We start from the raw sequence: 15,597 nt of genomic DNA, 5'->3' as shown, positions 1-15,597 counted from the left end.
TTACTACTCAACTCCTTCTTTTTGACTTTATGGGGAAAGAGGCAGATTTCTATCCCAGGGTAAAATGTGACAAGGTAGACCTGAGGCCTTGATACACTGTATTACTTGATGATTATAGGATGTGCTATTTGGGGTAAAGATAGAGACATCATTTAAAAAAAAAGAGCTCAAGCACACTGTGATCATATGACGAGGTAGATGAGATTTGTTGTTCTTGTTGTTTTACTTTGCTTCCATGTGAACAGGGATGCACAGAGAGCGTGTTTTAGGAACCCCAGTTACCAGTGGTTTTCGTTTTCATTCTCAAATGCAGTTTGTTCCACAGCTGTGCTGAGAGGGAGGGGGAAATGCTCCCCTTCCAGTGGAGGCCTCGCTCACAGAGAGTCTGGGACGTGCTCTCCTGGCCAATGGAGTAACCCACTGCCTGATCCTCTGGGACCAACAGAGGATGGAGAGAGAGTCAGCTATCCGAGCATGTAAAGCCATGGCTGGTGGTACCCTGCCTGGGACCCTCCCCAGGTCCGTGGACTTCACCTGCTCAGAGCGCCTCATGGTGGGACCTCACAGACAGACTTTGATTTTCTCCACAGATGGCTTACGGCAGCACTGAGGGCACCGCTGTGGTGGTCGGGACGAAGACAGGGACCATGGTTGGGGGACGCTGAGGGGAAAGCATGCTGGACACAGGGTCTGAAGACCAGGGACCACTGCTGTGTGTCCTCGGGCCGATCACTTTAACTCTCTGGGCCTCGGTTTCTTATGAGGTTCTTGGGAAGATTCAATGTGACATCGTACGTGAAGTGACCTGGCAGGGTACCTGCAACATCGCAATTATTGACCCTAAATGCCATGGAGGTTTGGAGGGAGACAGTGCTGCCAGGGTGACCAGGAGGACTTCCTCAGCCTCAAGTTCCCCTGTGGGGAGTGATGTGGATTCCGGTTCTCAGGCGCCAGAGCCGAGAAGCACAGAGGAGAGAAACTGGCGGCCTCCACGGACACTTTCTAAAGAGATGTGGAGAAGCCCACGCCCCGTGCCCTGCTCCAGCCTCCCACTGAAGGGCTGTGGACACGGCAGGGGTGCGTCCTGGTGACTGGAACACGTGTCAGAGTCACGGAGAACCCACGGGAGGCCCGGACGGAGAAACATGCTCGGTGGGAAACATGGCAGGAGAAACGGTTTAGGGGTTGGGGTTCGGGATAATTAGAACACAGAGTTTTGTTCATTTTCTGCCTTGATGGAAAGCTGCAGATACTTAGGCTCTCACAGGATGAAGTGAAACTGCAGTTAAGTCTCACCACGTACCTGGTGGCTGTCAAGCATTTGGGGACACTCGCTATTCCTCAGGTGGTTCCCCAGTTTTAACCTGTCCTCCGGTTAAAAAGTAAAACAACACATGAACTGGGATGTTGGAGGAGCAGGGCCCAGGCATCCGCCACAGCATCCCTGCCGGCTTTGCTCTTCTCTGGTTAACATTGGGGCTGCCGCGGGCACGGGCAGAAGAGGGACGAAGAGGGACACTCGACCTCAGGTGAGTGGTGGGCTCCGGATAGAACACAGCAGCACAGTGCTGGTTATGAAAAGCCAAGACGGTGTCTTGATTCCGAAGCGATCTGGGCGTGGAGCCGGCGCCGGTGCATCTGTGCTAGTTAGGGAAGGGAGCCCCTTTTCCAGTGGACGCAGCGTCCTGCCAGGCTGCGTGGCTTGGTGAGTGGCGAGTGGGCTCGATTTGGTCCCTTCATTATCCACTGTGTGGGCACAGCTCCCACAAGTGTCGGATCCGGTCTGGAGTGGAGACACCCAGAGGAAGCCACCACCCGGGGGGCAGCAGGGACCTTCCCCACGTGACCTGCCTTCTCCTCACTGCTGCAGGTCCAGAGTGCCGGGAGGACATTCCGCTGGTTGATGTCTAGGAATTACCCCCTTTCCTAGGCCCTGGCTACACTGCCCGGTACAAGAGGAGCGCCCCAAGCTGTGAGGCCGTGGTGGTCGACATGTGAGAATAGAGCAGCTGTGTCCTTGGAGCTGACCGGGGGAGGTCCCTGCTGAAAGCAAAATTAGCAGCCTTTCCCCATTTCAAAGAAAAAGTCAATAAAAATATTTTCAATATTGAGTTATCCTCTGATAATCTTTAAAGCATTGGCTACAATTTATTTACAGAGTGGTCACCAAATAACTCTTTGTTGAATGATTAAATAAGTGAGTGAGTGACTAAACATCGGGATGGAGAAATACCGAAAAATTCTTTTGGCCAACAGAACAGATAAGTAATGAGCAAACGCATGTTGAAATCATGTTAATGCCACTCCAGGACAGCTCCTGCACTTGTGCGGACTGTGTACAACCTGGGGGTGGCGGAAGCAGGGAGGCGCGTTAAAATGCGTGTGAAAAAAATCTCGGAAACGGTCAACTGTTCTTATTTTAAATGTTTAAAAGATTTTTTTTTTTTAAATCTAGGGGCACCTGTTGGTTTATAGTTTGTTCATGGCTATAACTTTTTAAAATCACATACATAGAAAGTGGTTTTATTTTCTTCCTAGCAAAATCGTTCCTCACTCATAGGAGAGAATGAGTTCTATTGGTGTCTCATGACGTTCTGAAAAGGCTACAGGACTGTCCTACACGATCATACTAAAGATGCGGTGGGACCTGAGCACTTTTAAATGCCACTGGGAGTTGTTTTCCCAGATACTGAAAGGAGGTCATGGGGGAACACGTGACCACCTCTCCTCTGTCCCCCAAGTCTCCTCCAGGCTCTTCGGGACCGGTCCCCTCTCAGGCTCCCATAGGGAACAAGGCACGTGCTCAACGCCCAGGGGTCGGTTTCAAGGCCACCAGGTGAGCATTGGCCAGAGGGCGGCTCCTGCCCTGAGCAAGTGTCAGGGGCTTGACTACAGAACCCCCGGCACAGAGAGGACTGGGCGGGCAGGGAGCGAACACCAACCAGCAGCCACCGGTCCTGGCAGGGGCTAAGCATTCTCAGAAACGGCCCAGATTCAGTCCTTAACCACTTTGGGTTTTATATATGATTGCAGTTAACATTGGGACTAGTATTATGAGTGTGTTATTTTGCAAAAAGGGACAGGGAAGTTCAGAGAGAGAGGATGTGTGCGTGAGAGAGAGAGAGGAGAAAGAAGGAGGATGAGAGGAAGCAGGAAAGGGAGAAAAGGTCTGGAGACTTGGTGGTGGCTATGCCGCGTGATGGAAGCTGACAGAAGCTGGTCTTCATCACGTACTTACTGTGATCAAGGTACCATGTTAAGCTCTTTATAAAGATTATTTCTATTATCCCTCCCAGCAAACCAACAAGGTCAGCAGTATTCCTGGACCCATTCTACATCTGAGATGTTGACGAATTAGCCCAGAGCAGCCCAGGTAGAATTAGGAACCTGGGATGTCCGGGTCCAGCCATCCAAGCCCCTGTGCTGGGGGGCTTCTCTACAGAAGGGGCTGTAAGGGTTCCCCCCACCCCGGCGTTCCTGCTCTAGTTGACTTGGGTGAGGACGTGAAAACTGTGAAAGCTTCACTGCTCCCCGAGACTGGGAGGAACCCATCGGCACTCTGCCCCCATGTCACACACCACGACTCCTGCAAACCAGCCTCTAGACGGCAGACCAGCTGAATTCCCTCTGTTGCCCCCGTCTCCTCCCCCAAATAACTGTTCCTTAAACATCAAAATGCTGAAGAATCTTTTCCTGACTTAAAGCCTCTTAACAACAATCAACACGTGGGAAGGCAGAGACAAATTCTATGCCTGATTTTAATAAAATATGCTTTTCTCATCAAAATATTTTGATAGCCTGAGAAAAGAGATGTGTGCTCATTAAAGTTTAATGACTGTCTCTCCCTGCCGTTTTGCATATGAGGATCACACACTGTGACTCACGCGTGGTGGGTGCCGGGATGAGTCAACCGGGAGCGCAGTTTAACCCAGTTCCGATATCTGTGCTCACGGGGACGAATGCAGTGCAAGACTGGGTCCTTAGGATGTAAGGACGTGTCCACTGGCCTAACTGCTTTGGTGGACGGTCATGTGGATCCAGACAGGCGGGCCCCATCGTGGTCCAGGTTGGTGTCTATTTGCTCTAGAAAGGGAGCTGGGTAAGAAAAGCTGCAAACTAGCTCTCAGGCAGCTCCAGCCCCCAGGCTGAGCTGGGTCTCCCAGAAGACAGTGCTTTGGGCAAAGGCTTTGAAGAGAAGGGAGAAAGCAAGAGGTACCGACTCTTGGGAGGTCGGAGTTGACAATGATGCTACATTCATGTTCTAGAACCTCCACGGAAGCCCCCCTGTTCTCAGATCACTTAGGAAGCTCTCATCCAAACCTTTTAGCCTCCCTTCAAAGTGGCCCCAGCTGCCTTGCTTGGTCTCTCTTCACTAGTCACCTGCTTCCTGCCTGCACTCCCGCTGTGGCGGCTTCCAGCTGCTCCCCACACTGCCCTTGCTTATGGTTTTTTTTTCCTAGCATCTGGAGTGGTCTCTCCATCCATCTCTACCGGCTGTTATCCACTCACCAAGGGTCATCTACGGTTCTACAGCCTTAATCGTTGACACCCCACTCCACTCCAACTCCTGTGATCTCTCCTCCCTGGAAACACCAGGCTGTTCGGTAAATGCAGTCGCCATCTTCTATTCTGGTGAAAGTTCCAGTGTGAGAGCAACGTAGCCGAGCCTTTACCTGTACTAGCTTCCGAATCAGTAAGATCTGGGTTAGAAGCTTCCTTCCCTCCCTTATCAGGCAGGTGATCACAGGCAAGTGGCTTGTGAACAGTAACAAGGACAAAACCAACAACCAACGCACACTCGGCGTTGACCGTGAGCTAGGCATTAGGTACCCATTATTTCGTTTTATACTCACAACAGCTCTATGAAGTAAGACTTGCCATCGTCTCTGTTAAACAGCTGAGAGAACAGGAGCTAAGAGACAGTAAGTGATGCGTCCAGGGTTACACAGCTAGTGTGTTGAGGAAACAGGCTTTGAGTTCAGATAGTTTGGTCCCAGAGCCTGTGTTTTGACCACCATGCTACAGGGCACTGCCTTCTCTGGGCCTCTCAGATTTCTCATCTGTAAAATGGGTACAATACTGCCCACCTCGTAGGGTGGAAATGAGGATTAAATAAGATAGTACAGGAGAAGCATAATAGCATAGACCTCAGTACTCATAGCTACTGTCATTGTCAGCACTGTGTGCCGGTCTCACTCCCTCCCACTCCTGCCTCGGAGTGGGGGGATCCTCCTTCCTGACCCTTGTCTCTCACACCTTCTCATCCTGTACCTTCATCATAGTGACCTTGGGAGGTTCTGTAAGCTGTGGGCCAGTTCCAGGCTCAGAGAGATGGACCAAGTGTTCTAGCGTTTTCTTAGAACCTGGGGACATGTGTCCCTCGTGGTCTGGACCTCTGAGCCACCATGCTTTTGTACTTTTCAATGCATTTAGCTTCCTCTCCAACTCCTGTTTATGCAGTTTATTTGACTCCTGCCCTGAGGTCTCCTGGGTAACATTTGTTTCAATGTCTGTTTCTTTTCTCCTCCCTTCCCCGCTCCTCCTTTTGTCTGTGTCCTCTCCCCCCGCAGTCGCTTTCAGGATACCTGCCGTCTGGATACCCGCGGTCCGTACCCAACGCCTCCAGTAGACTAACTAGCATCCTGGTCGCCAGTCCATTAGCCAGTTTCTGGAATTGGAACCTCTCACAGCTCAGGGACACCTGGCTTTCAGAGTATGAGGGACTTTACCCAGGAACACCTCTTCCGCGGCTGGGATTTAGTCTATCCTTGGGGCTAATGCAGTTCATGAGGTTAGCGGTTAAGCGACCGCTTCTGTGAGGACGCGCCTGCCTGCTTTCCTGAGCACTCCTGGGCCAATTTCCATCTCTCTCCTGCTGGAGTCCCAGTCAAATGACCCTACCCTCTAAATGCATTACCTCTAAGAACTGCCTTTTTGACACCCTTATGGAAATTGAAAAACAACACAAAACAAGGCAAAAAACCCACACAACTCTTTGTAAAGTAAAGTACACCCTCCCCGTCCAGGTCACTTGAGCCGCAGGAGAAGGGATTTGGGTTCTGCCCGTGGGGAGTTAAACTGCTCTCTGAGTAAACTCGGAAGATGACTAGTCAATAATCCTTCAGTTAATGAGGTCTAAAAGATGAAAGTTATCAGTTTCCTGTATTCATCCAGTTTATTACCAGCGGTGCAATTAAATTCTATTTTATGCTGGGGTTGGATCACTTCCCAGCTGGGGAGAGCTCTCTCCTGAGCCCTTCGCAGGGACAAGCTGTCAGTTCATAATTAGGTGAGTGTGTGGGCCTCGCCTCCGGTGGGAAAGGTTCAGAGGCTGAGCTCCTGAAGCAGCGGGAAAGGAGGCCTCCCCCAGCCTCCGGGAGAGGCCTGCGGGGCACCGCACGTGTCCCAGGAGAGCCCGCCACGAGGGCAGCCGCCACGTGGCGGGTGGGCAGGCCACCCCGGTCACAGCACCAGCGCCTTATGCCCAGGGGAGAGGCAGCTCCTCTGCAGGAACCCCAGCACCACTTCTCTGTTCTGCATTCTTCCCTGTTCTGCCTGCAGACCTGCACCCCTCACTTTTATGCTGTCTCTTAAGGCCTCTTGTGTAGGTGGTGCTGTGATGGGCCTGTAGCAGGTGACCTGGGTGACCAAGGAGGCGTGAAGATTCAAGCCTTCCTAGAAAAGGAGGGCCTGGGGTTCTCTTCCTCCGGGGCCCTACATGTCGGCCTGCAGGGGACTCATCGTACAGTAGCCCTCAAGGGCCGTCCACACAGCGCTGGACCCAGGGGGAAGGCTGCCATTTTGAATGCTACACAACGTTATTAGCTTTCCAAGTGATTCTCAGCAAACGATTCAGAAGAGACACAAGGCCTACCGCTCCCTGCCCGCCCGTTGCCAACAGCCCACCTCTAGAGGCTCTAACATTTTGATTTTCCCACCACGTTAGAGGGATGCACCTTCAGCTCTGTGCTAATCACTCAATCACTTGGAAAGGTCTCCAAGCCCTGGATAAGGCTGACAGGAGATGTCACACCCCAAGAACCCTGATGGACGCCTGGGTTTCTGCTCCCTGGGCAGGAGGTGTCTCGGGAATGTGGCTACGGACGCTGCCAGTGATCCTGAGAGGTGGGAGCAAATAGGCTGCCATATTTGCCTTGCCCTTTCACCCATGCTCACCTCTCCACTGCCAAGTGCCTTTGAGACATTTGGACAGAGAGGGCGGCTAATGGAGAGACAACGTGAAAACTACGAGTAGCCAAACGGACAAAAAAGGCCCTCTGGTGATAGAGGTCAGAGCAATGGCTGTCTCGGTGACGGAGGAGAGAGTGATGGACTGCAAAAGGCGTGAGGGAGATTTCTGGGGTGTTGGATGTTATACATCCTCTGTGTCTGCATCTGGCTGGTGGTTGCCAGGTGTAGACACACATGACAAGTCATGATCATCACACTGACGTTTCGGTTTGTGCATTCTACTGTATACAGTGATAGCTTCATGGAAAACGGTACAGTCCTAAAGGCAGGTGGGAGGGATCCAGGAGGCTTCTGTCTGATGCCATGCCTGACCTACTTTATTCTGGAGACAGTGAGCTCCAAGTATCTGTATCCTTTACACATCTCTATCTTCCTCCACAAGCGTGTTTATACCCCCAGGTTATATTTATATCTGCAGCCACGTCTATATATTTAAATCTGGAGAGGAGAGAAGAGTGTTATATGTGCACGTCAGTGTATAGGGTGGTTTACTTCTTTCAAAGAACAGGAGGATCCTAGTTCCTTTTTTTTTTTGGAGCAGAACACACTTTCTCATACACACACACACACACACACACACATATTCATAAACACTAACAACCTTGCCTTTCTCCCTCATCTGAGATGCTGAAACTGACCTTGATGATGACCTTGGGGATTGTCAGCACAATGGACTTCTGCTTAGCCAGAACATCCTTGGTCTCATTGACACGGGCTGTGACAAAGAAGTGCAGGAACGCCTGCTCCAGCAGCTCGCCCATGTACTCGCCCGCTTGAATCAGCACCTCCTCTTTCTTGACTGACGGCAGGAAAAAAAACATGGCGGTGTCAGGACCTGGGGTAGGAGCTGCTTCACTCTTCCCTGAGGGCCCCATCTTCGCCACACTAGCACAGTCTCCACCAGGAACACACACAGGTGAGGGCAAGTGGAACACAGAGCCCATCAGGGACAAGAAGCTCTCCGGCTTCTGGGGTAAAGAATGTGCTGGAAATTTCACATTCAGTAAAGCCTTCCTAGAGAAAACGTGTCAAATTTCCCAACAGTGTTTTTGCTGTTGTAAAATGCAACGTGACAAAGAGGTTTAAAATCAAGGACCAAGGGGTGTTAGCTGCGGCTGCTTGGATTTAGGCAGAAACAGTCCCAAGGTGACAGGTGTGGGGCAGCGATGTCCACGGCCACCGTGCCGCGGGCCCTCCTGCGATGAGACAGTCACGCAGGCCGCGGGCCACGCTCGAGCAAAGCTGTCACCGGCCTAAAGCGTTTCCTTGACCCGTCGCCCCACGCCCTCCGCAGCTGGCACTGCGCCAATCCGACCTGATTTTTCTATTTAAGAGAAAGAAGCAGCGAAACCGGTTGTCACCGTAGGCATGCGGCTCTCTCCCACCCCTTCTGCTGTTTGCAACTTAAAAGACCTCTGTGATCTCAAGGCACCGACAAGGGGAGCATGTAGGTGCCGGGGACGAGCCAGTGAGGATGACGGGTGGAGGGGGGGCATGTCCTGGCCCCCCTCTGCTCACCCTCCGGGCTGAGGACGGGAATCCTGTCTTGCGGCTCTGACCGCAGCCGTGAGGTTCTGTTTGGCTGTGCTGCCCAATTTCTCTCACTCTCATTTCCCAGAGCCCAGGATTCTTAAGGGCAAAGGGCAGTTCTCCTGCCGGCCGAGCCCGCGCCTGGGCAGAGCCAGGGGCCTCCATCCCCCTGCATGGAACCGAATGTCTTCACCATGGCTTCCCTGCTCAATGTCTGCCTTTGGCCAAAGATTCCTCCCTCCGGTGGAAGTTATTGAAGGAAACAATTCCCAAGGTTGATAGTTTCAAGCGTAGAGGGTGGCTCGTTTTAGCCCTCCCTCACGAGCGGCCGTCCAGGACCCAGGACGGAAGACCCTGTGGGGTGAACTCCAGGGCACAGGGAGGCCTCCTGCCTTTTGGGCTCCCGGACGACGGTGCATCAGGCCGTGCCTACCATCTGCCTCAAGGTCTCTGCATGGATGAGTAGGTGCTGTGACCACCCAGTCTTGGCTTTACCTCACAATCACTTAGGGACATTTAAAAACCTGCCCTGTTGGATCCCACCCCAGGCCAATTCAATCAGAATCTTGGTGGCTGGAGCCCAGGCTTTGTTTTAAAATTCTGCAGATGACTCTTACGTGCAGCGGGGCTGAGAAGTAGTGCTCAACAACTAGGGGGACCCGCCCTTCCCGCCGCCAGATCAGCCCGGTAAGAGCTGCCACCGGTTCTCTAACCCCACCCACACTTAGGGAATCAGGATCTGTATTTGAATATGATGCTCAGATGGTACATATTCAAGTTTGAGGGGCTCCCAGAGATAGGAGGTTGTAGCAGGAGATGCGGCGGTGTTAGGGTAGAATTGGGTGAACTTAGGACGGTCTCTGTTTTGAAACGGAAAGTCTTGCACCCCAGAATGCACCCAATTCCTGGCAAAATGGAAAGAATGGTCATCCTAGACCAGTGGTTGTCAACGGGGTGCAATTTTGCCCCCCAGGGGTGTTTAGTAACGTCTGGAGATGCTTTTGGTTGTCACAGCTGGAGGCTGTTACTGGCACCTGTCGGGTAGAGGCCAAGGATGCAGCTAAACATCCCACAACACATGGGACAGGCCCCGTAACAACTGTCCAGTCTGAGAGTTCGTGGTGCCCAGGCTGAGAGACGGCCACGGGCTATGCAGAGTTATTAGAATGTACTGGTCCACCCTAGACAAGCAGTCAGCAACTCAGCCTACTGCCTAGGGCAATCCCATTCCACTTAGAGCTGGCCTTTGGAATCGAAGACCTTGTCTTGACCTTGACCCTCGAATTCTGCCTTTTTGGGTGACCTACTCATGTCGCCTCCTTTGGGACTGAGCCTGGACCTTGCCTCCTCCATGGCTCCCCGAGCAGTGAATTGTCCAGAAGATTAAGGCTCTGTCCCTCAGTTGGAGACAACCTCAGACGAGCACATGGGGGCTGTTTTCACTTCGCCAGATGGAGCGGCAAAGTGAGAGGCCTTGAAGAACACGCATTTTGCCTCTAGCTGTCTCCGGTAATAATAATAATAAAAAAAGGACATCCTCTGGCTATTTCTAGAGGGCCGTGTTTGACCACTGGGCTGTTTAGGTTGGCGAGATGTGCTTGACATCGTTACAGAGGCTCTCGCTGCCTTGATATCAGCCTCGGGACTCTTCATTCTCTGAGGTAGAACATCCTCTAAATCTTGGCACTAAAGAAACTGGGCTGTGTTTCTGAGCCCAAGGGAACAGGGCTCCTGAAATAGCACATTATGTAAATGCTGTGTTTTGCCACCACACAAGAAATTGTTCTAGATAAAGTTTATTAAACGTGGCAAGAAGAAGAGATTTTCATTCTCTGAGTGGTGGAGCTGGGACCATGCCAACACCATTTACGGTGTCTGGGGAAAGCCGGGGGGGTGGGTCACAGACAGGAGCTGCTTCATCTCTTTTCCAAAGAGCAAAGAAAACTAAATATAGCCAAGTGGAAACGATAGCACCTTTGAAGGTATGGGAGGTTTAAGTTATTCAGATCTTCCCAGCTGATTCTAGCCTACACATTCCCTTTCATCATCAATGTGGAAAATACGCTTCCCGTTCTACTTGGAAAACTTTCTTTGCGACGGACTCTCCTAGGATTGTACCCTGACCTGCTTGGTCGATGTCTAGAATCCTGTGGCTTTTTGCCATATATTGCAATTGATTTTAGGTTGCAATATGCAATTTATCGCATGCCGTTAGTGCCACCTACATGCAGGGGAAAGCAAGAAACAGTCTTCAACTCCCTTCAGGTTATTGAGGACAAGCCTTGGGGTGGGCTGAGTGCATGGGAGCTGTGTTGATACTGAGTCAGGCTTCGGTATCGCTAGATCGATGGCTGAGATGGCTCATGTGTCATGCCGTTCTAGCCCGCTACCTCCCGTAAGCTCATGCTTTTATTGGATCATGGAGAGAAGGGGAAGGAGATTGCGGGATGGGACTCTAGTGCGGTGGGAAAAGGATGGCATATCGTTCCTTGCCCAGGGGAGTGAGGGGCAGCTGGACCCCAGGCAACAGGGCACAAGTAAGGGGCGGGCCTACTTAGGGCCCGAGAATGCACGGAGCTGGCTCACCACACCTGCCTGAATAGGATGTGGCCTCTGGCACCTGCTTTGCCTCTAATTACTATGTGTGGCCTTGAACACGTCAACTCACCTTTCTGGTCTCATTTTCCCAAAGTGTAAACACGTTGGAAGTTAGCATTTATGAGGAGCCTACTTGCGGGAAGCCTTCCGCATATATTATCTCATTTAGTTTCCTCCACAGCCCCCTTCTCTCACGCCACCCATCCAACCTGTCAACCAATCCCGAGGGCTCTACCTTCAGAAAACACCCGGATCTGGTAGCTGTCACCACCTCCCTCACCTTCACCACCATCTCTCACGGGACTATTGCAACAGCGTCCTAACTAGTCTCTAAGCTTCAATTCCACATCGCCTATAGTCTGTTCTCAGCACAGCAGCCGAGTGATCTTTCAGAACCCAAGTTAGACCAGGGCACACTTCTGCTCAACACCGTCTATGGCTCTGCAGCTCACTCGGAATCACAGCCAAACTCTTTACAAGGGCCTCCAGGTCTTTACCTGGTCTATATGCACTAGCCTCCCCTGGATGCCTTTGCTCCTGACCCTGGTCTCCTTGCTGCTCACTGAACACATCACATGAGCTCTGGCCTCAGGGCCTTTGCACTTACTTTTTTTTTTCCTGGCTGGAAAGCTCACTCCTTCCCTTCTGTCAGATTTCTGTTAAATGTCACCCTATCAGAGGGGCTTTCCTTGACCACACCCCCCACCCCCGGCACTCCGTCTTCCTTGTCTTGCTTTGTGTTTTCCTATTCTATGCAGAACCATATATATTCACTTGTTTGATTGTTTATTGTGGAGTCCCCATCTTCCCCCCAGGAGACCATCAAGAAGCAACTCATTGCTGTGTCACCAGCACAAAATAATACCTGGACTTGTAGGCATTAAATAAAGCTGTGTGTGTGTAGCGGGGGTGAACCAACAACCCAGTGATGTGGGTAGTATTGTTCCCACGTGCAGATGAGCTCAGATTACTTAAGTAACTTGCCTAGGGACACACAGCTAGTAGGTGACACAGTCACAGCTAAAATCCAGATTTGTCTAATTCCAAGGTTCAGGTCCTCTAAATCCACTGAGTCTGTCTGTCCTAAGCAGCTGTGATGACTGTTTTTTCTCCTGAGTCCTTTATACTGACTACGTGTTTCTGTAAGAATTACCTTTCTTCCAAGTGCTAGACCTTCCAGTTTCCAAAACCAATACCGTGGTGATTTCTGAATTGGTGGCTAGTCTGCTGAATCGAGGGGGATTTGCTTCCTTCAAGATTGAGTAGGTTTCTTGAAATTAGGACTTTTTAGGACTAGTTTCTCATTTTTCTGGGAATATCCTTCTGAAGCCTCCCAAAGGTACTTCCTGAGACTCGGGACAGACACCGAATCCAGGAAGCTTGAAAACAAGTGGGACGTGTGGTTTGGCCACCCCAGGCGGGATCATAGTCTTGCCTGCCTCTGTGTTTAAAAAATTATTATTCATATACTTTTTTTCCATTTCTTTTCCTGACTCACCTGTCAGGTCAATGGATCTGGTGCCCTGCCATGTTGACCCTTTCAACATGTTCTGTTTTCTAACTCCGTGTGCTCTGCCTGGAGACCAGGTTCTTCTGGTTGGCTCATTTGGCCAATTGAGTGACCAGCTGTTGTGCACACTAAACACTGGTACCCAAGGGAATGAGACAGGTCGAAATTGCAGTCCCCAGCGCAAGCTGCGGCTTTGTCAATCCCAGTCCTACTTAAACTAGTCTGGAGTTTTCATAGTGAAGAAGACGCTTTGGAAGGCCATGTATGCAAGGGAGGTGAGGGATCGAGGTGCGGGAGAGGCCCCCGGGAGATGGCCGGGAGAGCAGAGCCTCCAGAGCTTCCTGGACAACACATCCCGAGGCTCGAGTTTCCTCTCCCAAGGATGGGCTCTCCTGACCCTGTACATCAGACAGCCCACCCTGCGGAGCTTAGATCTCCCTACCCCCTAAATGGTAAAGCCAAACACACCATTCCTGCTGGGCGGCCCCCCAAAGCTGTCCCTAAGTTGGGAGAGAGGTACCGCCAGCAGGCCTGCTTTCTGAGACACAAGCTTCACCAACTCTCCTGTTCACACCAGTCCCCCTGGGATCTTGTTAGAATGCATGGGTCTGGGGTGGGGCCTGAGAGTCTGCATTTCTGACCAGCGCCCAGTAGGTGCTGATGCTTCAGATCCTTGGCCCACCCTGTAAGTAGCAAGAGGTTCAGTGACATTTAATGTTCACGACTCATGGGGCTCTAAGCTTTGAAAATTTCAATGCTCACTTCTGTGCACAAGTCACGGAGATGAAAGTGGGGGCCTTTCTAGGAAGAGTGGGTCCCGCCCTGTGGTTCATATGCTCCTGAGCTCTGGGCCAGGGCTTTAACTTCGACAGGAAGCTATTAGGGAACATCAGCAGAGAGCCAGACAAGGAAGCAGGTGACACATCCAGGAGAGAACAGCCTCCCTCGTTAACTTACAGGATAAGGGCTCCAGTGTCACATCAAATGTCTTGTTCTTGAATTCTGCCTTGGCGACCCCGGTGTAGAAGGTGATATTGCCTGAGAGATAGGCTGTGACGGTGTAGTGGGCGGGGCCATTGTTACGGAAGGTGATGGTGACCTTGAAGTCTCTTCCCAGCACGACGTTCTCCACTTCAAAATTCATGTGGACATCAGACCTCGATTTGACGACGCCCTCTGTGTTGAGGGGCTTTTTAGCCCCATACATCAGGGCAGTTTCTAGGGCCAACCTCTCTTCTTCTTGACCTAGGAAAGGTGCAGAGATAAGGCCAACGTAAGCCACCCGAGAGAAAGTCACCTTAATGAACAGTGTGCTGTGGGCACTACTTGCAGGGCTTGCCGGGCTGCCTCTGTGAGCCACAGGCTTCCCTCTGGGGCAGGTGTCATCATCATCCCATGTTATACATTCTGCAAAATCAAGTTCCCAGAGAGTTAGGACCTGCCCGGCTGCCGGGTTCGGCCTATCTGAACAGGGGTTACTACAGAGCATACTCCAAGGGTTGTTTTTCCAGGGTCACTGTTTCAGGGCTCAGCAGATAGAACCGACAAAACCTAACTCTTCTCAAACTGTGGGATTACTTGGCTTCCCTCCCAATGTCCTAGCCACGTAGCCGGAAGAGTTGCATCTTGCCTTGCACCTTCTACAATGTGAGTTTTCTCCCATTCATGGGTCTGCCCGGCAAGACCTGTCTTCCTCATGTCTCTTTCCACTCGGACCTGTCCCACTTGGCTTGGGAAAGCTAGTCATGCAGATGGCTAGCAAAAGAAGAATCACTTTGAAATAAAAATGCTGGTTTTTATATTTCCATTAACTTTTAAGATGTTGCCTCTTACTTAACTAATAGCAAACTGCAACGAAAATGAAGAGGTTAGTTAATAGTGCTAACAAGCATCACTGAGAGCTAACTATGTGATGGGTGTCATGGGAAGCGTATATTGCGCTCTGTCTCATCTAGTCCTCAGAAGGACTCTGCAAGGCAGGGACCATTACTACCATCGGTTTCCTTGTGTGTAACATAAGGACGCATACGTGGTAGGGTTGGTAAGTGGTTTACAGGTAGGACATGCATAAGGATTGGCAACTACTGGGACTTTGCAAAGACAGAGAAAATGCCAGCACGTGTTGTGAACAAACGAATGTGTATTTCTGCATGTGCGTTAACAATTTCTCTGATTGTCAAGACTGCGAGAATGTGCCAGAAACAACTGGTCCAGGACAAGCATTGGCTAGAGCACATGTTTCACAGCCGACAAGAGGGAGATAATACTAAAGGGAAGGAGTGGCTGTGATAGGGAAAGCATAGTGAGATATTTTAGCGGAGAGCATCTGGCAAATAGGTCCCAAAGGAAGAGAGCATTAATGATCATGGCTTTGGACGGGCACCAAACATGCATTTAGGCGAAATGTGGGAGGTGAACGCCAGCAGTGGGAACATGGTCATGGTCAGAGAGGAGCCTCGTGGGGAGAGGATGAGCTGGCCGAGTGGAGGAGGGGCGGTGGAAGCTTCTGGGCTCTAGGAGGGACTTCACAGCGGGTCGTAGGTGGAGGAACCTCTAGCTTCCTTCTGGGGACCAGCCTGTCCCTCTGAGCAGGAGCTGTCAGCGAGGCAGGCGAGGGTTTCCAGGAAGCACAGGCCCAGGTAAGAGGCAGAATTCCCAGCTCGCCGGAATCCCCGCTCTCTGCAGTTGTGGTCTGAGCTCTGATGTCT

The 15,597-nt window shown here is 51.3% G+C and overlaps 1 protein-coding gene across 1 annotated transcript in view; it reads right to left on the bottom strand.

Moving 5' to 3' along the window:
* Positions 1-15,597, bottom strand: part of F13A1 (coagulation factor XIII A chain) — a 138,488-nt gene that overhangs the window by 12,760 nt on the left and 110,131 nt on the right. Inside the window, exons 12-13 of the mRNA XM_004281057.4 lie at positions 13,847-14,134; positions 7,890-8,050 (exon numbers count right to left, since the gene is read on the bottom strand). Of these exons, the coding sequence (XP_004281105.1) occupies positions 7,890-8,050; positions 13,847-14,134 (449 nt within the window). The remainder of the gene's footprint in view (positions 1-7,889; positions 8,051-13,846; positions 14,135-15,597) is intronic.

This window comes from Orcinus orca, chromosome 10 (assembly GCF_937001465.1).
Source record: "Orcinus orca chromosome 10, mOrcOrc1.1, whole genome shotgun sequence".
In the NCBI taxonomy this organism is placed as follows: Eukaryota; Metazoa; Chordata; class Mammalia; order Artiodactyla; family Delphinidae; genus Orcinus; species Orcinus orca.
Note: the sequence above shows the minus strand (reverse complement) of the source record. Positions and strands in the feature narration are given on the sequence as shown.